The 25,308-nt window shown below is 36.7% G+C and overlaps 2 protein-coding genes across 5 annotated transcripts in view; both read left to right on the forward strand.

Moving 5' to 3' along the window:
- The first annotated feature begins 25 nt into the window (after positions 1 to 25).
- LOC107460382 (MAG2-interacting protein 2) lies at positions 26 to 11,608 on the forward strand. The gene is made up of 12 exons (XM_016078736.3): positions 26 to 327; positions 415 to 463; positions 575 to 748; positions 1,467 to 1,668; positions 1,820 to 1,995; positions 2,854 to 3,856; positions 4,044 to 5,014; positions 5,813 to 5,901; positions 6,127 to 6,486; positions 6,672 to 7,881; positions 8,004 to 8,269; positions 8,720 to 11,608. The coding sequence occupies exons 1-12, from the start codon at positions 217 to 219 to the stop codon at positions 11,318 to 11,320; spliced, it is 7,212 nt and encodes a 2,403-aa protein (XP_015934222.1). The 5' UTR covers positions 26 to 216; the 3' UTR covers positions 11,321 to 11,608.
- Positions 11,609 to 14,418: 2,810 nt separating this feature from the next.
- The window catches only part of LOC107460437 (uncharacterized), an 11,652-nt gene continuing 762 nt past the window's right edge, over positions 14,419 to 25,308 (forward strand). The window contains exons 1-4 of one of the 4 annotated variants that reach the window (XR_008001926.1): positions 14,419 to 15,246; positions 15,319 to 15,401; positions 15,512 to 15,626; positions 18,036 to 19,036. Coding sequence is in view for 2 of the 4 variants with exons in the window: in XM_016078803.3 (XP_015934289.1) it covers positions 15,146 to 15,246; positions 15,331 to 15,401; positions 15,512 to 15,626; positions 18,036 to 18,069 (321 nt within the window). In the remaining 2 variants the exon portion in view is untranslated. Of the gene's footprint in view, positions 15,247 to 15,318; positions 15,402 to 15,511; positions 15,627 to 18,035; positions 19,040 to 22,924; positions 23,156 to 25,308 lie in introns of those variants that run through there. The other 3 variants (XM_016078803.3, XR_008001927.1, XM_021128644.2) reach the window with 3 other exon arrangements.

The raw sequence follows: 25,308 nt of genomic DNA on the forward strand, positions 1-25,308 counted from the left end.
TTTTTCAAAAAATATTTAATTTTTGTTTTGTTTTTTTTTTTTGGGGACCAAGGCGAGGAAGAACTGAAGCTGAAGCCATTTTCTGCGTCGTCTTCTCCCTCTCTCTGGGGAACACACAAATCTATACAATATTGGTAGCTACGCGCCGACGCAGTACACACACGCTCGAATGCGGTGCAGTTTCTAAGGCACAGTTGCTGCTGCAACACTTTCCACATGGAGTTCCCGCTTTACGAGACGCGACGCCACGCTTCTTCTTCCACATCACCGTCTTCTTCTTCTACTACTACTACAATGCAAATTCCAAATTACCCTCCGCAACGCCAGGTTCAACCAAGATCTCTTCTTTTCTCTACCGATTTATGCTCTAATCTTCTGGATCATCTCAATTCATTCCGTTTCTCCAATTTTCAGGCCAATGATGGCACTGCAGGGAGCTTCCGCTCTTTGCTTTCGGTTCGAGGTACGTTTCTGCATTTTTCCCCTCGAATCACCTAACGGCTTTAGTTCTGGTTCGTTTTTGGCTTGCTGAATCTCTATTTACGGTTATTTGGCGGTGGTTTTGTGTTATAAGGTGTGAGTCAGCTGAAGGAGAAGTGGACGGAGTATAATCAGCCGAAGAAGCTCAGGAGATTGGTGTCGCTGTTTGTTTCCCCTACCGCCAAACACGTTGCGGTCGCCGCCGGGAACCGGATAACGGTTCTCAGTAAAGACGATGATTATCAAGTGCCTTGCGGCATTTTCGCCGGTAATTATCTTTATTCTCCTCTAAACTATTGTGTTCTTTTGGAGTGTTTGTTGGTGGATATTATTAGTTTCTTTGATCGTGTTGTGTGATTTCAGCTTAGAAAATTTTGTTGTAGATGTACGTGAACTTTATGTATATAAAATTTTTTGTAGATGATGGAATGTTGAGGCTTCTATAGTAATTAACAATGATTAAGTTATGCGTTGGTGATATAAGGGGAGAGGACCAAGGCATATATTTTGAGGGATCATAGGTAATAACACCCAAAATCTGGGATTTGTACCTTTTTAATGCCATGATAGTTTTATAGAGTTTTGTTAGGAAGTGACTAGCAGCATTTAGCTCTCTGCCAATATAAATTACATAATACTATTTTTCTGTAATATATGTTGTATTTTTTACATGCAAATAATGGATGGCAGCACTCGCGAGGTTCTTCCTAAGAGATGGACGACAGTCATAAAAAACAGATTGCAAGTTATAGAAGAATGGATGAACTCTTGCTTGTGTCAATGAAGGATTTTATCCAAATCTTGAGTTTGTGTAGACTGTGTAGTGTTTCCATTAGCTTTATGCCATGATAGCGTTTCTGGATATGTTTATTCATTTTTTAATGAATTCCTTCCTCCTGGATAAAGGATGTTAGAAATTAACTTATACCTGATTACTTGTCTGTTGTCTTTATAAACTTGCTTCTGATATAGATTTGGGTTGTTAGGTCGCAGCCTTGGTACATTTAGTATGGGAGCGTGGTCTGAAGATGATGACATTCTTGGGGTTGTTGATGATACTGATACGCTATATTTTATCAAATTCAATGGTGAAGTAATAGCTGAAATTGTGAAGAAGCATTTGAAAATATCTTCACCGATTGTTGGCCTATCTTTTGAAAATGGGTCAGATGAGCACAAGTCTTACATGTAAGTTCTAACATCTCTGTGTTCCTTGCTTTTAATATTCTGTAGAAAAATTGAAGTGTGACTACTTGGACACTTTCTCGGGTAATGTTGGGAACTAACTAGGCCAATGGAAAGCCAATATGAATATTTTTTGCTCTCTCTTTTGATGTAGGTTCTCTGTCATTACATCTGATGGTTCACTTCAACAAATTGAGCTCAGTTATGGACAAAGTGGCTATACCTTTCCCAATTATACTTCTTATCACTGGAAAAATCTCTGCAGCAATATTTTCTGCTTTGACCGTCATCATGAACTTAACTTTTTGGTGGCTGTTCACAAGAACTCTGGTACAATTTCGGTTATTTTCTGTTATATATGATTTGTTCTGTTTTAAGAAATACATTATACTATTTAAATAGATGAATTTTGGCTATCACTTTTATTAATTCCATAAGTAAACTTTTCACCTGATTGGTTTCAGTCTTTCTTTCTTAACAATTGAAATAAAGCTAAGAAAAGGACATTTAATACATACTTCTGAAATCTGAATAAAGTTTCTCTGGGTTACAAACATTTGTGTGCTAAAAATTTACCTTTTGGTTCAATTGTTTAAAAGCTGCATTAAACTCACTTCCGTCCTCTGTTTTTGGTTTAAATAACCTTTTTATGATTACACTACATATTGTTGTTGTCTTCTCTGTATATATTTGATATCCTTTCTTTCAATTTTTTGGAAAAAAAAATATAGTTCTTATTTTGATCCTTTGAACGTAAGAAAAGGGAATTTTTTGTTTTATTCGCCTCCCTCCTTTTTTTTAACATATATGCAGTAAAATATGTGTTATGTCACACATGTTTGTAAAGGTGAACGCCAATGTCTTTTTAAGTACTCAGTTGTATGGTTTTCTTTTAAATTCCAATTTTTTTTTTTAATTTTTGGTAATGAATTTTCATTGATTTCATGCCTTTGAAATCCCCCCCTTTTTTTTCTGGGTCACAAAAATGAATTAATTCATCACTGAACTTTGTATGCCTTGTCCTCTTATCTTGAGTTTGTTGATATCCCTAGTACTATTTCTTTTCTAGTAACACAAGTTATTGGAATCTGGAGAAGAGGCAATCGAATTATTATTTTTTTACATGTCTTGATCTGCAACTGGTGTTTGACAAAGTTCTTCACTAATTAGTTATACATTTATCTCTAGGGTCTTGCCATCTTTCTCTTTGGCATACAAATTCAAGTAGAGAACTGGAGCAGTTGTCCTCTTTGCAGTTTAAGGGATTATATGTAAAGCCAAAAGATTTCAGAGGTCAACTAACATATCCAAAGGTGCTAATCTCACCACAAGGTACATTCATTACTACACTGGATTTGACAGGGTGCTTGCATATTTTTAAGTTGGACAGAAAAGGCTTTACACTATCTCGGCTTTGCTTGGGGGAGCTAGACGATTCATCAATGTTTGATAATTTATCAGTTGGAGGGAGTAGGTCCTCTGTGGGTCTTATGGATTTTATGTGGTGGAGTGACCATATCCTTGCTGTTGTAGAAAGGAATGGTGTTGTTTCATTGATTGACATCCTAAATGGTTCAAAAGTTCAGGAAGAGGGTCCTGCATACTTTTTGCCTGTTGTAGAAGGTGCACCAAAATACAAGGGCTGTCTTTTTCTGTTAGCAACTCCGTCATCTCAAGAAAGATCTAATCCTTCTGATGTTGGATCAACAGATGAGTTACAACATATAGAGTGGATCACTGAAGATAGGCTTAATCAGTTTCACTTTTCTAGGTTGCTCTGGTGCCTCATTACTTTTTCTGAGAAATCTGTCCCTGAAATGTACGGTATATTGATTAGCAAGAAAAGATATCATGATGCTCTGGATTTCGCTGATAGTCATGGACTGGATAAAGATGAAGTTCTGAAGTCACAGTGGTTGAATTCTAGTCAAGGATTAAATGAAATAAATAAATATTTGTCAAGTATTAAGGATAGAGAGTTTGTACTTTCCGAATGTGTTGATAGAATTGGACCTACAGAAGATGCTGTGAAAGCTTTACTGGATTATGGTCTCCACATCACTGACCATTATAGATTCTCAGAAGTAGATGATCATACTTCTACTCTAGTATGGAATGCTCGTTTGGCCAGACTTCGAATTTTGCAATTTAGAGATAGGTTAGAAACATTTCTCGGAGTAAACATGGGAAGGTATGCTAAAAGTAATAGAAGTCAATTTTGTTAAATTAGACTCCAAAAAAAAAACATATTTGAGCACAAGCATTATGTAATTACTGATCACCACAATCACAAACAATAGGATGTTTAAGTTTTGTGATTGTTCAATAATTCTGATGGTTTCCACTGACCCAAAGTTCATTGACACAGTTTTCTGCAGGTTTTCTGTGCAGGAATATGGCAAGTTTCGTGTTATGCCTATTAGCGAAGCTGCTGTAGCACTGGCTGAAAGCGGAAAAATTGGTGCCTTAAATTTGCTGTTTAAGCGTCATCCGTATTCTTTATCTCCATTTATGTTGGAAATTTTATCTGCCATCCCAGAAACAGTTCCTGCCGAAACATATGTGCAGCTTCTTCCTGGGAGATCTCCTCCTGCTGGTGTTGCAGTGAGGAAAGATGATTGGGTTGAATGTGAGAAGATGGTTTGCTTCATTAACACATCAGTTGAAAGCCATGACATTCAAATCCAAGCCAAAACTGAACCACTTGTTAAACATTTTCTTGGAACTTTTTGGCCATCAATTGATGAGCTCACCAATTGGTATAAAAATAGAGCTAGATTCATGGATGATTTCAGTGGGCAGCTGGATAATTGTTTAAGGTTTCTTGAGTTTGCTCTTCACAAAGGTTTATCTGAGTTGCAGCAATTCCATCAGGATGTCCTATACTTGTATCAAATTATTTATTCTGATGACACTGATGGCGAAACAAGCTTCAATATGAGTCTTGCCAGGTGGGGAGAGTTGTCGGACTATGATAAATTTAAATTTATGCTTAAGGGAGTCAAAGAGGAGAATGTAAATGAAAGACTACGCAATAGAGCTATTCCTTTTATGCATGGAAAGCTTCACATGGTATCCCTAAGCGGAGATATCAGTCTTCTTGATTCTGCAAATCAAAATATAGAGAAATCATTTCTGGTGAGATGGTTGACAGAAACTGCTTTGGTGAATAAATTGAACATATGCTTGGTGGTTATTGAGGAAGGGTGCAGAAACTTCCAAAGCAATGCCTATTTCAAAAGTGATGTGGAAGCTATTGACTGTGCTTTGCAATGCATATATTTGTCCACAGTTACAGATAGGTGGAGTACAATGGCATCCATTCTATCTAAATTACCTCCGCTACATGGTGAGTTTGGTTCTAATATCATAATGGTAATTAGCTCTATAATTTTGCTCATTTATACTCAATATTTCTTAGGGTTTCACTAGAATAGTTAAATAAAAATATCAAAGGGGCAAACATATACTTGGGGTTGCTGGTGATATATTTACAGTTTGACACAACTACCAGACTGTAGTTAATTAACTTTATTTGGTTAATCCATTTTCCCCTTCGTAAATGTTGTTAACCACTTTTTTTTTTTTGTTACTATATTTGTTCATTTTTCTGCTAGTACATCTATTACACCTGCTTGTCATCATTTAACACCTTCGTTTAAGATTGTCCATGATTTGGCTGTTGTTAAGAGCTATCTAATGGCTTCTTGGGAAATCTAAAGACTTATATTCCGACAATTATCTTGAAATCAAAATTTCACTATTTTTCGAACTTTGATAAAACATTATTTACATGGTTTTGCTTAATTGATTGCCTTCCATGGTCCTATGCCATGTATCTTCTATCAACCAGTGAGTACTGACTGACACGTGCATCCAATATTTTTCAGTGTCAACAAAATTCGTCCTCCTATAAACCATTATGTACCATTGCCTCCTTTTAGTTTATATTTGATTGTGATATCAGTGTGTTCTTAAGCTGGGTACTTATCCTTTGGATCCCAAAACTTACCAAGTTCCAAGACATTTCTATTCATATCTCATTCTATATGTGCCTGTGCTATGTGCCATTTAGTGAATTCTTGCAGATATGATTTGGTATCTAATATTAATCATTGGTTACATTAAAATATGTATTCTTGCGCAGGCACTACAATTCAAATAGAGAACCTTGAGAGAAGTCTTAGACTTGCTGAAGGTCATATTGAAGCTGGGAGACTTTTGGCATTCTACCAGGTTGGTAGTTTCTCCTTTCTCGCTATGTAACTCCAAACTGGCATACTTTATGGTTATTTGTATGTCAACGGAAATGTGTATGTCAACATGATCTGGATTACGAAATTGTTGCTTGGTACTGTTTTTGCCACTTAACTATTTGGCAACATGGTTATAAAGTTCAACATATTGTTTAGCCATATGTTATGTACTTATTTTATTGTGTTGTCTTTTGTATCGATACAGGTCCCAAAGCCATTAAACTTTTTTGTGGAGGCTGAATCAGATGAGAAGGGTGTCAAACAGATCATTCGCCTTATTCTATCTAAATTTATTCGCCGTCAACCTAGCCGATCTGATAGTGAATGGGCCACCATGTGGCGTGATATGCAATACTTGAGGGAAAAAGCATTTCCTTTCCTGGACCTGGAGTATATTTTGGTTGAATTTTGCAGAGGGCTGCTCAAAGCTGGGAAGTTCTCTCTTGCAAGAAATTATTTGAAGGGTACGAGTTCAGTTGCTTTGGCATCGGAGAAGGCAGAAAGCCTTGTCATTCAAGCAGCTAGGGAATACTTTTTCTCAGCTTCAAGTCTTTCTTGTTCAGAAGTAAGATTTTCTGTTACAACATAGTAATTCTAACATCTAATGTCCGAGACTTGTTCCCAATGCAAAGCATGCTATTGAAGCCGTAAATCGGATAATAGATGGAACTATGCATTTTATTGTATTTTTTTTGTTACTTGATCTCAACTGCATGAATTGGTTAATTACGGTGCTGTAAATTGTTCCAGATCTGGAATGCTAGAGAATGCCTTAACCTATATCCAAATAGTGCAAATGTCAAGGCAGAGGCAGATATTATTGATGCACTTACAGTTAAGCTTCCCAACCTTGGGGTGAACATTCTTCCCATGCAGTTCAGGCAAATAAAAGATCCTATGGAGATTGTGAAAATGGCAATCACAAGTCCAACTGGAGCATATTTTCATGTTGATGAACTTATTGAAGTTGCTAGACTTCTTGGCCTGAGGTCTGCAGATGAAATAGCAGCTGTTGAGGAAGCTATTGCTAGAGAAGCTGCAGTTTCAGGTGATTTGCAATTGGCATTTGATCTTTGTCTTGTTTTGGCCCGCAAGGGGCATGGTTACGTGTGGGATTTATGTGCTGCAATTGCAAGAGGTCCTGCTCTTGAAAATATGGATGTAGACTCTAGAAAGCAACTTTTAGGCTTTGCTTTGAGTTACTGTGATGAGGAATCCATTGGGGAGCTTCTCCATGCATGGAAAGACTTGGATTTGCAAGGCCAGTGTGAAACATTAATGATTTCGAGAGGGACAAATTCTTCAAGATTTTCATTACAGGGTTCGTCTTTTAACTCACTTCCCAAACAAAGCATTCAAAATATTTGCTTTCAAGCGTCTAATGGCATGAATACCAACAATCAGGATGTTCATCTTGAGAAAATTAAAGAAGAGCTTTCTGCTGTTGCTAAAAGCTTAACTATTGGTGATCAAGCAGATTGGGCATCGTCCTTGACTGAAAATGTAAAAGTTCTGTCTTTTGCTGCTTCACAACTCCCTTGGTTGCTTGACTTGAGTAAGAAAGGAGAACATGATACAAAATTCATAACTGGGAAGCAGTATTTGAACATCAGAACACAGGCTGTGGTGACCATTTTGTCCTGGTTGGCTAGAAATGAATTTTCCCCTAGAGACAATCTGATTGCTTCTCTAGCAAAATCAGTTATGGAGCAACCAGTTACTGAAGAAGAAGATATAATTGGGTGCTCTTATCTTTTGAATCTTTTTGATGCTTTCAATGGAGTGGAAATTATAGAAGAACAGCTCAAAATACGAAAAGATTACCAGCAAGTTTGTAGCATCATGAATGTTGGGATGGCTTACAGCTTATTACACAATTCTGGAATAGGGACTGATCCTATTCAGAGGAAGGAGCTATTGAAGATGAGGTTTAAGGAAAAGCATGCATCACCCACTTCTGGTAAGTTTATCATGCTTGTATTGGTTATGAACTTAATTCTTCCCCCTTCATTTATTTCTGCTGTGGCAATTGGTATTTTTAGCAAAGACATCATTCCAACTTTTATTTTATTCTACTTTCAGATGAAATAGATAAGCTTGGCAAGGTACAGTCCTCATTTTGGAGAGAGTGGAAACTGAAACTAGAAGAGCAAAAGCGTCTGACTGATCATTCCAGAGCACTACAAAAGATAATTCCTGGGGTTGAAACAGAGCGTTTTCTGTCTGGGGATTCCATTTATATTGAGAATGTAGTTCTCAATCTCATTGAGTCAGTAAAAATGGAGAAAAAGCACATTCTTAAGGACACTTTAAAATTGGCTGATACTTATGGCTTAAAGAGTACTGAGGTATGAGGATTTGCTAGAATATCCTGAAATATGTATCATAAGGAAATATGTCTTCATTACGATGAAAGTATGAAACCATTATCTTTATTACACCTATGTTTTAACAAGCCTTCACATGAAGGGGGGTCTTGTATAGAAGTTGTTTCGGGGCCTAAGTTTAATAGCTTCTGCCTTTAGATAAACTTATATATATATAAGAAATTGTCTGAAGGGGAGCCTTGGAGCAACGGTTGAGTTGTCTCCATGTGATCTCAAGGTCACGGGTTCAAGGTGTGGAAATGGCCAATGATGTAATTATCAAGTTAGGCTGCATACATTACACCTTTTGAGTGCGGCCCTTTCCCGGACCCTGAGTCAATGCGGAATACTTGTGCACCGGGATGTCTTTTTTATATAAGATATTGTCTGAATGATCAGTTGATAATCTCATTATTTCTTTGTTAATTGCAGGTGCTATTGCAATACTTAAGTGCTGTCCTTGTTTCTGATGTTTGGACAAATGATGATATTACAGCCGAAATTGCAGATTTTAAAGGAAAAGTAGTTGAGAATGGAGCCAATACCATTGAAACCATTTCATCAATTGTATACCCAGCAATTGATGGGTGCAACAAACTCCGGCTTGCTTATGTGTATGGCCTGTTGGCAGAGTGCTACTTGCAGCTGGAAAGCACCAAAGATTCATCACCAATGACATATCATGATCATCAAAATTCTGATTTAAGGTTTGCTCATTATTACAGAGTCATTGAGCAAGAGTGCAAACGTGTATCATTTGTTAACAATCTTAACTTCAAAAATATAGCTGGTTTACATGGTTTGAATTTTGAGTGTTTTAGTGATGAAGTTTATGCATGTATAGACGACAGTAGCTTGTCAGCTTTGTCAAAAATGGTACAGACTCTTGCAAATATTTACGGCGATTCATTGCCTGAGGGATTCATGTCATGGCAGGATGTCTACAAGCATTACATCCTGCATTTGCTCAGTGATTTGGAGAGCAAAGCTGCAAATGAATCTAGTGGCAGAACGCCTGAGTACCTTCAAAGCTTCATAAGTAAGCTTGAGCACAGCTATGGTTCATGCCGATCATACATTGGACTTTTGAGTCAGTCTGATGCTTTGGGGATCATGAAGAAGTACTTCACTATAATCATTCCTCTTTACAGTTCTTATGGATTCATTCCAGACAATTCAACATGGCAAGACTGTCTTATTGTTCTTCTAGACTTCTGGACGAGACTGGCAGATGATATGAAAGAAATTGCATTGGAGGAAAGCTCAGGAGAAACTGTTTGCTTCAATCCAATGTGTTTAATAAGTTGTCTGAAAGCTTTTATGAAATTGGTGATGGAGGATATAATCTCACCAAGTCAGGGATGGGGAAGTATTTATGGCTATGTCCAGTGCGGTTTGAGTGGCGAGTCTACTTTAGAAATTTATAATTTCTGCAAAGCTATGATTTTTTCTGGCTGTGGGTATGGGGCCGTTGCTGAGGTTTTTTCTGTTGCATCGTCAGAATCAGGTTTAGCTTCTGATTCTGGCCAAGGTTCCCAAGATCTTCCTCATTTCTATTTGGATATTCTGGAAGCTGTTCTGCAGGAATTAGTCAATGGATCCCATGAGAACCGGAACCTGTTTCATATATTGTCATCTTTAAGCAAGCTTGAAAGTGATGTAAAAGTCATGCAATGTGTTAGACGTGTAATTTGGGAAAGAATGGTACAGTTCTCCGACAATTTACAGTTGCCAAGCTCCATCAGAGTTTATGTGTTAGAGCTTATGCAATATATATCAGGTAAAAGTATAAAGGGTTTCTCAGCTGAAATGGAAGCCAATGTCCAACCGTGGGAAGAATGGAATGAGTTGCTTTATGCTGGCAGCAAGAGTGAGACTGATGTCAACAAGCAGTTGCTGGATAACAAAGATTCTTCTAATAGGTTTACAAATACTCTGGTTGCTCTAAAATCATCTCAGCTTGTAGCATCGATCTCTCCTAGCATAGAAATCACCGCAGACGACCTATTGAATGTAGACTCGGCTGTATCTTGCTTTCTGAAGTTCTTTGGAGAAGCGAGTAATGATTCCCACTTCGATGCTCTGATAGCTATTTTGGAAGAGTGGGATGGACTGTTCACAACAGTGAAAGATCGAGAAAGAGAAAATGCTGCTGAAGCATCTGAAGGTGGGAATGACTGGAACAATGATGATTGGGACGAGGGATGGGAAAGTCTTGAGGAAGTGGAAAACACCGAGAAAGTAAAGAAAGGGGACTCTGCTTCTGTTCATCCGTTACATGTGTGTTGGACAGAAATATTTAAAAAGCTCACAAGCGTATCAAGGTTTAGTGATGTGCTGAGACTGATTGATCAATCATTATCAAAACCCAATGTTACGTTACTTGATGAAGATGATGCCAGGAGCTTAAGCCAGATAGCACTCGGCATCGATTGCTTTGCGGCTTTGAAGATGACATTGTTGCTGCCTTACAAAGCATTACACTTACAGTGTCTGGCTGCAATTGAGGATAACTTGCGTCAAAGCATCCCTACTTTAAAGATTAGGAACGTTGAGTTACTAATTCTCGTTCTATCATCTGGGCTTCTCACTACTATCTCCAGTGACTCCACCTATGGTAAAAGTTTCTCTTATATCTGCTATTTGATTGGAAACTTATCCAATCAATGTCAACAAGCTTTGGTATCAGGTAAAAGAATCAACACTAGTGAAGACGCTGAGAATCCATTGCTGCTTTTCAGAACGACCCTTTTCCCTATGTTCATATCAGAACTTGTTAAAGCTGATCAGCATGTTCTAGCTGGATTTCTTGTCACAAAATTCATGCACACTAATGAGTCGCTGAGTCTCATTAACATTGCAGAGGCCAGTCTCGATAGGTATCTTGAAAGGCAGTTGCACTTGCTACAGGTCAATGAGATCCCTGTTGACAAGACATGTATAACACTGAAGAACACTGTTGGAAGCTTGAGAGGCAAGATGAGCAGTTTAATCCAGTCCACATTGCCATTGCTTCCTACTAGAGTTAGATGAACGAAGTACCAATTTTCACCCCTCATGATCCGTTTTTATTCTTTTCAGCAAGCTCTTTTAAAGTAGCATGTGCTATCAGATTAGGGTGTAAGGGTTTATGGATTAGTACAATCGTAGTTGCAATCTATTGAGAGTTGGTCGCCGGGGGTGGAAACTGCTTGGTCTAAGGAAAGCTAAATAGAGACTGAAAAGGTTGTCTACTTGTCTAATTGACGAGGCCAATGAGACGAATTTGCTTCTATGTAGAAGAGTTTGGTGTATAAATTTGTTTTTAAAATATTTTCTATATATCTCCATAATAGCATTTCATTATATAGTTATTCAATTTGGACACACCCCCCATCCTAAATCCCTGAATTCAAAGGGCCTCTTTCTTTTTGGTCGCACTTTGTCTTTCTAGTCTATTTTTCAAGCTTTCATTCCCTCCTGTTGCTAGTCGTGATCTGCAGCTAGTTGCACTTGTTCCGCAGTCATTATCATTATTGCTTCGTTCTCAGAATCTCAGGTGGCCAGCGCTTTTGACGTATAGTGCTGTAGCTGCCTGACGGATCTTGAACACGATACCCGTCAAGAGTGGTGGATAAAGTTGAAACAACCTCGCCAATCTTGAAGACAATTTTGATCTTGGATAGGTGACGACGTCTGTCCGAGGCTCTAATCTTTGCACACATTTTGTCTTTCCAGCCAAATCACGACCCTCCACATCATCGTTGTCTCCAAAAGTTCGGCGGCTTTGGTAGTGGTCTCTGCACCACTTGCATCTTAAGTGTCACCTTCCCCTTCCATTTAAATCGCATGATTCAAGTCGTATTATTCGCCTCCTTGTATGATTGTATGTGATCTGATGTTGCTAAATTCAACTTTCGATGAGTTATTTTTGCTTCCAAAGCTTGATATGCAATTGTTGCATTTGAACCTTGATAAAAATTAGAGTAAAGTATCGTTTTTATCCCCAACGTTTGGAGTAAGTCCTAAAGTTGTCACTAACGTTTCAATCGTCTTATTTAAGTCCCTAACGTTTCAAAATTGACTCAATGTTGTCCTGCCGTTAGAGATTCGTTAACAGAATTGACGGCAAGATAAAATTGAGACGGTTTTAAAACGTTAGGGACAAAAACGATACATAAAAATAAATTTTAATGTAATTTTATCTTTCAATAGTATTAATTTTTCACTGTACATAGTATTCAATTATTTTTTAATTATATCTAAATAAATTACATTTAATCACATTACTTTCATTTTAAATAAATTTATTTTTTTATAATTTTAAAGAATTTTGATACATTAGAGACAAAATTAATAATTTATATTTTATTGTATATATATTATTTTTTTCTTTTCTGCAAGTTTATATACTAATCATTCCACAAACATTTTATTCCTGATAACTAAAAATCTTTAAGAGTAAAATTATACAAAAAGTTAATTTATTTAAAATGAAAGTAATATGATTAAGTGTAATTTATTTAGATGTGATTAAAAAATAATTGAATACTATGTAAAGTAAAAAATTGATATTATTGAAGGATAAAATTAAAATTTATTTCTATGTATCATTTTTATTCCCAATATTTTCGTCCTATTTAAGTTCCTAAAGTTTTAAAATTGTCTCAAATTTGTCCCGTCATCAATTCTGTTAACGGGTTTCTAATGGCAGGACAACATTGAATCAGTTTTAAAACGTTAGAAACTTAAATAGGACGATTAAAATATTAGGGATAACTTTAAGACTTATTCCAAACGTTGAAAACAAAAACAATACTTTACTCTAAAAATTATTATGATATGTAGATATGTACACTCTTGCTCATGTATATTTGATATTATTTAATTATATGTGTTTGACTATTTTTAATACTTTAAATTTCTTCTCAGAACTATGATTGATGTTTTCTATGATAACAGCCTTTGGTATTTTTAAAATATATATTTTTTTTCAATTTTCTATTATTCATAATAATTACGATAGTTATGTTATATATTTTAATAATTTATGTAAGTAAATAAACTAGAAAACAATCAAATCAAATTATGACGGTAAATAAATAATATAGAATAATATTATACATTTAATTACATTATAATTAGCTCATGAATAATGTATGATTATATTATTTTAGAAAAATATTTTTATTATAATTATATTAAATTAATATTTAATATATTATTTAAATCTTTTTTTATATAACAATAATATTATATATATTTATATATCACTTTTTTAAACTCATTCTTATAAATATTGGCATATAATTAATATAGATAACATATATATTTAGTAAATATCTTTATTAAATTAATTATAATGATTAATACAAGATAATCTCATAATTATAACCTAATTATAGCAAGATTTTTCATAAAAATAATTGACTACTAATTTAAATATAATTGATAGAGTTAAATTGATACAACCAATAAGATTGAGAATATGTAGCAATTATAGCAATTATTATATCAATTATAATAATAATTCACGTGACTTCATAGTAATTTTTGAATTATAATTGTCACATAATTATACTTGAATATTATTTAAATTTAGATGTTTTATAGGTAATATTCATTATCACATGAATTATCATCATTACTTAATAATTGTAAGACCCAAAACCTTTGAAAAAGGGCTATCATTAGTTAATTTCAAATTCAGTATTTCTGTAGTTTTAATTTCAAAAATTATCTTATTAAAGGTAATTAGAGCAAGTTTTGATTTATTGAATTTGAAATAAGTTATAGTTATTATCTAATTTTATAATTATTAGATTATTTTCTATATTTAAATTATAAAGTTGTCAGTTATGAAATAATAGGAATTTTATATGATTTGGACTAAATAATTTATATTTTAAGATATTAATACTACTATTTGAAAAAATGAAGAAATTAAGTATATTATTTCTAATTTTTAGATTTGAACGTTTTATTAAAAATAAAGTGTGAAATTGATAAGCAAATAATATTTTTATACGTTATTATTGTTGGATTAGAATTTATTTCTAATTACTATATTATCCCTATTTTTAAGTGAAATTACCATAATGCCCTTAACCTTAATTTTCAAAATGAAACCCTAACCCGGTTACCTGGTTTTTCCATCAGCAACGCACCTCTTCCCCCCTTTTCTCCATTCACGCGCAGCAGCAATAGGGGAAAAAGGAATTAGGCAGCAGCCTCACCTCCCTCAACGTAGCAACACACAACACCCCTCCAACAGAAACAGAGCAGAGAGTGAGAGGCTGAGTTGCGGCTGATGAGGGGAGGCGGGAAGCCCACCGCGTCGCGCCGCCGCGTCATCACCAATCTTGCTTGCCCGGCCGCCGTGAAGCTCGTCCCTGCCATGGTCTGTCACTGCCTATCACCGTCGGGAGCATCCTTGTCGTCGCCACCATGAAGCTGCCGATCTAGCCTGAGTAAGAGAGAGATCGAGACGAGCTTTGAGGAAGGGAGAAGCTGCACTGTCAGCGTCGCACAGAGAGGGACTCGCCGCAAGCTCCGTCGTCCTCACTGCTATGCCACCATCGGGCCCGCAATCGTGGAGGAAGCACAGCGCCGTCGTGGGTCCATTTCCACCGAACTTGAAGGAGGAGGAAAGTCGAGACTGGGCGATGTTGGGAGAGAAGGAAATGCGAGCTGGAGGAGCTACATCCAGTCGCCGCCGACGCGCCACTGATTGCCGCCGTTCCGCCGCAGCGAGGGCCCCTTTTCTGCTAGATCTGCCGCCGTCAAGCATGAAGGGAGGAGGAAATGGCGTCGCGAGTTGGGGATGATCCTTTTACGGCCGTTGGATCTGACTGGAGAGGGAAGTGGTGACGGTGGTGGATGTTGGTGCTGGTTAGCACCGTCACTGCTGTTGGCCGTTCGAACTGCTCTGCCGTCTCTGCCACCGGAGAATGCAGCTTAGTCACCGGAGAACTTTGCCGGTAAGGGTTTTAATTTGCAGTTTTGGTTATTTTGGATCTTGAAAATGTTTTAATGCTATGAGATTTTTATAGTTGATCCATCAGAGCTTTTGGCTGCCACCGGAGCTGTTGTCAGGGCCGGTTCAAAATCGCAACTGCTTCGTGTTGTTATTCCGGTAAGAAATTATGTTTCAAAAAGCCTCGCGTTAGTTTTCGATTGTGTTTGGTTAATAAATGAGTTTTGCTAACGTGGGGTCGAGTCCTGATTATTATATGTTGCGATTAGTGTTGCTATGGTTATTACAAAAGTGGCTGGGAGCTGAGGTTTTGGTTGCCGGTGATTTCGAGTTGAGGTGGAAAGAACTCCGTGAGATGTTTGGGTTATGGATTTGCGTTTTGAGGTAGGGGCGCTTTCCAAAAACTATATTTTTATATATCGAAATTATTATATATGGATACTGTTGTGAGAGAATGTGTATTTGGTGATTGTATCGGTCTTATGTATGGTTTGATTGATTATGTACATTTGTTGGTTGGATTGTTGTGTGGTTTTGTGAAACGAAATGTTTTTGGAGTTGATTCTTTTAAAGCTTTGATATCGAAGTTTAATCCGTTGAGGATTGATTTGAATTGAGTCGATTATTTGATGATGTGAAAAGTCGAATGCACTTTTGAATTCAACCTGGTTTACTTTAATTGACTTGGTTTAGACAAATAATTTGTTACTGAGCCGTTTCTTTAAAGCTGTAGAAATGAGTTAAGTCGGTTGATATTGAGTTGATTTTTGAAATGGTTTCCTTGAGATATGCCACTGAGGCGACTGTTGGATTTAGCTTGCTTTTGAATTGATTTCTGGTTTTGAGCTGTTGAAAAGGAATGAGAAACGGTTTAGTTGGGATCCGAACCGGGTGGCAAAAGTCCAAGTTTTAAGGGAGGTGCTGCCAAAATTTTTGTAAAATCCTAGTCTTGTTTGAAAAGTTATTTAAAAAGGGTTGGATTTGAGAAATTGTATTATTTGATTTATTAAGAGAATATTTATGTTTTCAGGCTTAATTTATTTGATGAACTTTATGCGTTGAGTTCGGCTCATTTAGAAATGAACTATTTTTACCGTTTGAATCACTAAAGGAAAGAATGATGCTCTAATATTGATTTTAATATAAAAAGGAGATTTTAGTGATTTTAAAGGAATCTAGACTTTTGATTGAATAATCAAGTTTGAGGCAATTTGGAAGAGTTAGAAAAATGGGTTCCAACAAGAAACCTGAAAGTGGTTTGATCCAAATGAACTGGTTCCATTTTAAATGAGTTGATTTTTGGACCGGGTTGGAACTTGTGATTTTGTATGGCTGATTTTATAGTAAATTCAGTTTTATTTACTTGAACCGAAAATCTATGATTTTAAGAGTTTCAATGAATTTTAAGGAATTGATATAGGTTAACCTTCCCTAAAGACTTGGAACTCTGTCGGAAAATTTTTGTTATAAAACTCCACTGTTGGGTGGGTGATTTTGGATACTTTGAAATAAATCCTTAACTTGCCATGGTTTTAGAAGTTTTGGAAAGAGAATTCCGAGAGTGGCTTTGTTTTAAAAAGGGAACTCACCTTGAGTAAATTTGGTGGCTTTATTTTAAAAAGGGAACTCACTTTGAGTTAATTTGGCTTATGAGCCTGAGATGATTTGAGAAATGAGATCTTTAAAGCCAAGACTGAAAAGAGTTGAAATTTGATTTCAAAGTGAAATGGCTTGAGAAAAGTGATTTATGGCTTAAATGCCAGTTTTATGAATTTGATGATGTTGAACGGTGGAAGTGCTGTTTTGTTGTGGGCCGGAATGGCTGTGTATGATATTGATTTATGACTGATTGCCAAATGAGTTATGGGCCGTATGACTGACTATGAATTATGAATTTAAGCCAGATGGATGAGATGGATGTTGATCCATGGCTGGGACTGAATGAATATATGCTTGAGATACCTGAGTAGTAGCAAGGGTTGTGGTTCGTCCCACTTGCTCCAAGTCAGAGACTGTGACGCCTGAGTAGTAGCGGTAGTAGTGGTGATTCCACTCGCTCCAGGTTGAGCTTTTAAACACCCGCCTAGGTAGTAGCCACAGTAGTGGTTATTCCACTGGCTCTGGGTTGAGCGGGTAGTAGCAATGGGGTTGTAGCTCAAATCCACTTGCTCCACGATGGGTGTTTCTGTCCACGGTTAGCTACCAGGACGTGTTGGGTTGGCTATATAACCGACAGATGATATCATCAGTCACTAGGAATAGGCATGCATCATCTGCATTTATGTGACATTGTTTGGGTGTGCATATTGTACTTGGTTTGCCTTTGTGACTATTTGAGATTAACTGCTACTTGCTATACTTGCTGTAACTGTTTGTTTGTGCTTGAACCTCCTATCTGTGTTTGCAACTGGGACTCTATTGGATTGTGGTGATTGGTTGTTGTTGGATTGTTTGGGCCTAGGGCCGTGGTTGAAATGATATGGACCAATGGTTGGTTTCGATTTTGTGTTTCTGATTTGGAATAATATGAAAGGCTATTTTTTGTTTAGCATAGATAAACCTTTTGAAAGGCTTTCGAAATATTGTTTTAAATGAACAGTTTCCTCTTTTAGAAAGGGATTTCAGATTTTCTCTTTTACTGTAAACCATTATTTTTGAAAAGAGGCATAAGTCAGTTATTAATCACTGGTACGGTTTATCTTCACGTATCCTATTACAGTAATTCCCAAAATCCCTCTACTGAGAACCCTTTCGAGGATGATGTTCTCACCCCCTACATTTTTCCCCTTTCAGATATGGATGCAGAAGTCAAGAAGAGTGTATTTAATTATTGTTGAGATGCTCTGTGTTGCTTTAGATTATTATTTATTGTATCGTCGCCTTTATCTTGATATATTCTGTAAGAGGGATATGAACTGTATTGGATAATGCTTGTAATATTATTTATGTATATGTCTATATATATATATGTGCTCTTGTGAGTTGTTGTAAGTGTATCGAATGTATGGATGTACGTTGTATAGCAAAAGTATTTTTGGGAGCGGTATTGCGGTTTAAAGTTTTAAACAGGCTCATATTTTAGTATTAAATAGTATAAATGTCATCGTAATGTCCGAGCTATCAAAGTCACGCAGCCGGAAGCGTGGGCTTTGATTGTTAGGGTGTTACATTATGGTATCAGAGCGGCCTTTCCTGTAGAGCCTGAGGAATGGACCGACTATGCTTCAGTTGCATACTCTGAGCGTTTGTCATGTACTAGGTCTTGTTGAATGACGAGAATTAGAGCTTTATGCACATGACGGTCTATTGATTAACGCTGTTAGTATTGCATTGCATGATTCTTTGTATTAAGTTTGGCCGGTTAATACTAGTGAATTATGTCTATGAAAGCACTAATGGGTTATCATAGACGATATATGAGTTTTGAGCAAAGCGAATAACGGGTTTTGGGAATGTTGGAAACTATTTCTCGAGGCTATTCAGTTGTGTGTTTTGGATTTTGTTCGAGTCGACCTGTTCTTTCATAGCCTAACTTGAAGTTCTTGTTTGCTACTCCTCGTGAAAAGTAATTTGATATTTCAACTTTATTCCTCCATTCACATGCATTCTTGTGGGATCTAATTGCATATGCTTGTTTAACATCCTTGTTGTATCCATCTTTCTTCGTTTAAATTCTTCTCCTTGATTCATGTGTTTTTTGATGTACCTTTAAACTGTCTTGATGCGATGTGCCCTTTAAGTCCCTGTTCGAGTCCATTTTTAGAGAAATTGTTGATTCGATTTTTCTCTTATTTGACAGTGATAACAGCCAGTTTTGAGATTTTTATGAAAATTGCTGTTGAATAGATATATACTTATCTATATATGAAACCTTGAAGATTTCTTATACAGTTTAATAACTATTTATTTCTAATATCTCGCCTGTACTTTTACTGGTTTATGGAACTACATTTACTTTAAATTACAATTTGACTTTCTAGTAATTTTACTATAGTTCCAATGCACATCTTCATTGGATTATGTACTTGGATATTTTTCAAAATTTTGAAAAGAAAAGATTTACCACTTTTGTCTCGATTGAGTTTCGTTTGATGAACTACACTTGATTTATTTTTGGTTTGAGTTTGATTTAGCATACAACATTGTTTATGCCATTGTTGCTTCTTTTGAAAATGTTGGACTCATAGTTTTCTTCTTATGAACGGACTAAATTCTCTCTTAATCCTTCCATCTCTACGGACGCCATACTTGACTTTGTCTTTAACTAATCTTTTGCACCTTGTGAATATTACCATTGGTTTTGGTTCTCCTTCTCTTGTAAATTTCATCCTTATGTGAGTCAGTTTGATTCGTTTTGAATTAGTGCATCGTTTATCTTCTCATTGTCTCTAACAGAGTTTTTAGTCAAAGATTTATCCTTGAGGAATTACTAATGATTGAGTTGTCTTTTCCTATGACTTTTGTATTCTTTTGGATCAATTGAAAGCTTATTGGATGTCTCATGCCTAGTGAATCTTGTTTAAACTACTTTGGTTTAAGATCTTTTCTTGTATGGCTTGACTCCTTTTAAGTACATCCTAATTTTCTTGAATATCCTTCTAAGATGGTGATTTCAAGTATACATTTGGAGTCTTGTTTTGAATTTTATAAAGCAAATTGAATTCTTTTCGAAGAAGTTCCAAATCAAACTTATTTTTCAGTTGCTTGGTTGTAATTGAAACCATTGTCCAATCTTGACAAATTGTTTTAAAGTTGGCATGCGCTATTTTAAATGAAGTATTGAAAGTTTCCTTATTTAGTGAAAACCGGTTCATTTGTAACGCACCACTTATTCCCTTACCAAATGGTAAGCAAACTTTTACCTCGGATTTTCTTTTCTAAATAGCGAGTTTAACTTCCTCTTTCGTCCTTGCTACAAATGTTATACACGCTTGTTTGGATATAAACTTTGAGTATTTTTGAACAAGCATTTGATTACTTCCGAGTTTTTATGAACTACTTTTGGTTAAGATTGTGCACCTAACTGACTTTCTAAAATATTTGATGAAAATATTTTAACTCTTAGCCAAAACTGTGTGCATTTTATTTTTAAAACTCTACAAAATCTACTTCAACATGAATTTGCATTAAAGCAAAGCCACGATTATGCTTTTGTTACTCTTTTGAAGAATGGTTGCTGCTTAACTTTCTTCTAGACTGCGAAGTGATTTTTCCGCAAGTTTTCTTCTTTTAAGAACAATGTATTTGAAAGTATTTTTTTAATCGTGCTTTCGAGTTCTGTGAGCTTTGTCTTGAGTTTAAGATATTCTCTTCTATAAACATCATACTTCTTCGACTCAGCTTGAATTTGTCCAAACTAATGCACTGATTTTTTTTTCCTATTGATCCTGTTCGATTCCTCTGATCCAAGTGTTATCTTTGGAGTTGTCAATCGATTTACTTCTAGCAAACATCATTGCTCGAGCATCCTTGTTTATCTGGAATTGGATACATTCTCTCAAATCTATGAATATTATCCTCGACATTTAACTCTCCTTTTTAAAATCTTGTATTCTTCTGAGTAGACTCAAGAATTATTTTGATATCACGTGTGATCTATAGATGTAGTAACGCGATGCGTTAGTTCTTTAAGACGTGATATGTGCATACAGAAGTTGAAACGGTAGGTGTACAACGTTATGAGTTGTGGGTGTATTGTTCCTTGCGAACGGATTTGCGGTTGTCAGGCTTATGATCGAATATGGGAATTGTAAAGTGCTTGATGGAGTTGGAAAGTTGAAGCTTTGAGGTTGAGATGAGATTAGTGTGCGGATGTTGAGCACGTCGTTGTAACCTCATCCTGTTTTATGACCTTTAATGTCTTGCCTTACTATCACCTGTTTGACCCATGTCATCTTTTGCATTTGAGCCTATCTTGTAATGTTTGCCTTGAAACCATACTCCTACCTTTGTATCTTTATGCATACGACCATCCAAGTATTTGAAAACCGTATATATGTTTATATGTTGAGATATATTTTTGCTTCTTCCTTAAAGGTGTTCAAGGGTGAACTGTTATGAAATTTCTTTCGTTTTCTATCAATTTTTTAGGGCAAAAATTTTTATAAGGTGGGTAGAATGTAAGACCCAAAATCTTTGAAAAAGGGGCTATCATTAGCTAATTTCAAATTCAGTATTTCTGTAGCTTTAATTTCAAAAATTATATTATTAAAGGTAATTACAGCAAGTTTTGATTTATTGAATTTGAAATAAGTTATAGTTATTATCTAATTTTATAATTATTAGATTATTTTCTATATTTAAATTATAAAGTTTCCAGTTATGAAATAATAGGAATTTTATATGATTTGGACTAAATAATTTATATTTTAAGATATTAATACTACTATTGGAAAAATGAAGAAGTTAAGTATATTATTTCTAATTTTTGGATTTGAACGTTTTATTAAAAGTAAAGTGTGAAATTGATGAGTAAATAGTATTTTTATACGTTATTATTGTTGGATTAGAATTTATTTCTAATTACTATATTATCCCTATTTTTAAGTGAAATTACCATAATGCCCTTAACCCTAATTTTCAAAATGAAACCCTAAAACCCTAACCCGGTTACCCGATTTTCCCATCAGCAACGCACCTCTTCCCCCCTTTTCTCCATTCACGCGCAGCAGCAATAGGGGAAAAAGGAATCAGGCAGCAACCTCACCTTTCTCAACGTAGCAACACACACACAACCCCTCCAACAGAAACAGAGCAGAGAGTGAGAGGCTGAGTTGCGGCTGATGAAGGGAGGCGGGAAGCCCACCGCGTTACGCCACCGTGCCGTCACCAATCTTGCTTGCCCGGCCGCCGTGAAGCTCGTCCCTGCCATGGTTTGTCACTGCCTATCACCGTCGCGAGCCTCCTTGTGGTCGCCACCATGAAGCTGCCGATCTAGCCTGAGTAAGAGAGAGATCGAGACGAGCTTTGAGGAAGGGAGAAGTTGCATTGTCAGTGTCGCACAGAGAGGGACTCACCACCAGCTCCGTCGTCCTCATGCTGTGCCATCGTCGGGCCCGCAATCGTGGAGGAAGCACAGCGCCGTCGTGGGTCCATTTCCACCGAACTCGAAGGAGGAGGAAGGCCGAGACTGGGTGATGCTGGGAGAGAAGGAAACGCGAGCTGGAGGAGCTGCTCTAGTCGCCGCCGATGCGCCACTAACCGCCGCCGTTTCGCCACGCCGAAGGCCCCTTTTCTGCTAGATCTGCTTCCGTCAAGCATGAAGGGAGGAGGAAATGGTGTCGTGAGTTGGGGCTGATCCTTTTATGGCCGTTGGATCTAACCGGAGAGGGAAGTGGTGACAGTGGTGGATGTTGGTGCTGGTTAGCACCATCTCTGCCGCCGGAGAATGCAGCTCAGTCGCCGGAGAACTTTGCCAGTAAGGGTTTTAATTTGCGGTTTTGGTCATTTTGGAACTTGAGAAGGTTTTAATGCTGTGCGGTTTTTATAGTTGATCCACCGGAGCTTCTCGCTGCTGCCGGAGCTGTTGTCGGGGCCGGTTCAAAATCGCAACTGCTTCGTGTTGTTATTCCGGTAAGAAATTATGTTTCGAAAAGTCTCGCGTTAGTTTTTGGTTGTGTTTGGTTAATAAATGAGTTTTGGTAACGTGGGGTCGAGTCCAGATTATTATATATTGTGATTAGTGTTGCTATGGTTATTGCAAAAGTGGCTGGGAGCTGAGGTTTTGGTTGCCGGTGATTTCGAGTTGAGGCAGAAAGGACTCCGTGAGACGTTTGGGTTATGGATTTGCGTTTTGAGGTAGGGGCGCTTTCCAAAAACTATATTTTTATATATCAGAATTATTATATATGGATACTGTTGTGAGAGAATGTGTATTTGGTGATTGTATCGGCCTTATGTATGGTTTGATTGATTATGTACATTTGTTGGTTGGATTGTTGTGTGGTTTTGTGAAACGAAATGCTTTTGGAGTTGGTTCTTTTAAAGCTTTGATATCGAAGTTTAATCCGTTGAGGATTGATTTGAATTGAGTCGATTATTTGATGATGTGAAAAGTCGAATGCACTTTTAAATTCAACCTGGTTTACTTTAATTGACTTGGTTTGGACAAATGATTTGTTACTGAGCCGTTTCTTTAAAGCTGTAGAAATGAGTTAAATCGGTTGATACTGAGTTAATTTTTGAAATGGTTTCTTTGAGATATGCCACTGAGGCGACTGTTGGATTTAGCTTGCTTTTGAATTGATTTTTGGTTTTGAGCTGTTGAAAAGGAATGAGAAACGGTTTAGTTGGAACCCGAACCGGGTGGCAAAAGTCCAAGTTTTAGGAGAGGTGCTGCCGAAATTTTTGCAAAATCCTAGTCTTGTTTAAAAAGTTATTTAAAAAGGGTTGGATTTGAGAAATCTAGACTTTTGATTGAGTAATCAAGTTTGAGGCAATTTGGAAGAGTTAGAAAGATGGGTTACAAAAAGAAACCTGAAAGTGGTTTGATTCAAATGAACCGGTTCTGTTTCAAATGAGTTGATTTTTGGACCGGGTTGGAACTTGTGATTTTGTATGGCTGGTTTTATAGTAAATTCAGTTTTATTTACTTGAACCGAGAATATATGATTTTAAGAGTTTCAATGAATTTTAAGGAATTGATATAGGTTGACCTTCCCTAAAGACTTGGAACTCTGTCGGGAAATTTTTGTTATAAAACCCCATTGTTGGATGGGTGATTTTGAATGCTTTGAAATAAATCCTTAACTTGCCATGGTTTTGGAAGTTTTGGAAAGAGTATGCCGAGAGTGGATTTGTTTTAAAAAGGGAACTCACTTTGAGTAAATTTGGTTTGAGTCTGAGATGATTTGAGAAATGAGATCTTTAAAGCCAAGACATAAAAGAGTTGAAATTTGATTTCAAAGTGAAATGGCTTGAGAAAAGTGATTTATGGCTTAAATGCCGGTTTTATGAATTTGATGATGTTGAATGGTGGAAGTGCTGTTTTGTTATGGGCCGGAATGGCTGTGTATGATATTGATTTATGGCTGATTGCCGAATGAGTTATGGGCCGTATGGCTGACTATGAATTATGAATTTAAGCCGGATGGATGAGATGGATGTTGATCTATGACTGGGATTGAATGAATATATGCTTGAGATACCTGGGTAGTAGCAAGGGTTGTGGTTCGTCCCACTTGCTCCAGGTCAGAGACTATGACGCCTGGGTAGTAGCGGTAGTAGTGGTGATTCAACTCGCTACAGGTTGAACTTTTAAACACCCGCCTGGGTAGTAGCCACAGTAGTGGTTATTCCACTGGCTCTGGATTGAGCGGGTAGTAGCAATGGGGTTGTAGCTCAAACCCACTTGCTCCGCAATGGGTGTTTCTGTCCATGGTTAGCTACCAGGACGTGTCGGGTTGGCTATATAACCGACAAATGATATCATCAGCCACTAGGAACAAGCATGCATCATATGCATTTATGTGACATTGTTTGGTGTGCATATTGTACTTGGTTTGCCTTTGTGACTATTTGAGATTAACTGCTACTTGCTCTACTTGCTGTAACTATTTGTTTGTGCTTGAACTTCCTATCCGTGTTTGCAACTAGGACTCTGTTGGATTGTGGTGATTGGTTGTTGTTGGATTGTTTAGGCCTAGGGCCGTGGTTGAAATGAGATGGACCGATGGTTAGTTTCGATTTTGTGTTTCTGATTTGGAATAGTATGAAAGGCTATTTTTGGTTTAGCATAGATAAACCTTTTGAAAGGCTTTCGAAATATTGTTTTAAATGAACAGTTTCCTCTTTCAGAAAAGGATTTCAGATTTTCTCTTTTACTATAAACCGTTATTTTTGAAAAGAGAAATAAGTCAGTTATTAATCACTGTCACGTATCCTATTACAGTAATTCCCAAAAACCCTTTACTGAGAACCCTTTCGAGGATGATGTTCTCACCCCCTACATTTTTTCCCTTTTAGGATATGGATGCAGAAGTCACGAAAAGTGTATTTAATTGTTGTTGAGATGCTCTGTGTTGCTTTAGATTATTATTTATTGTACCCTCGCCTTTATCTTGATATA

This window comes from Arachis duranensis, chromosome 8, assembly GCF_000817695.3.
Source record: "Arachis duranensis cultivar V14167 chromosome 8, aradu.V14167.gnm2.J7QH, whole genome shotgun sequence".
Lineage (NCBI taxonomy): Eukaryota > Viridiplantae > Streptophyta > Magnoliopsida > Fabales > Fabaceae > Arachis > Arachis duranensis.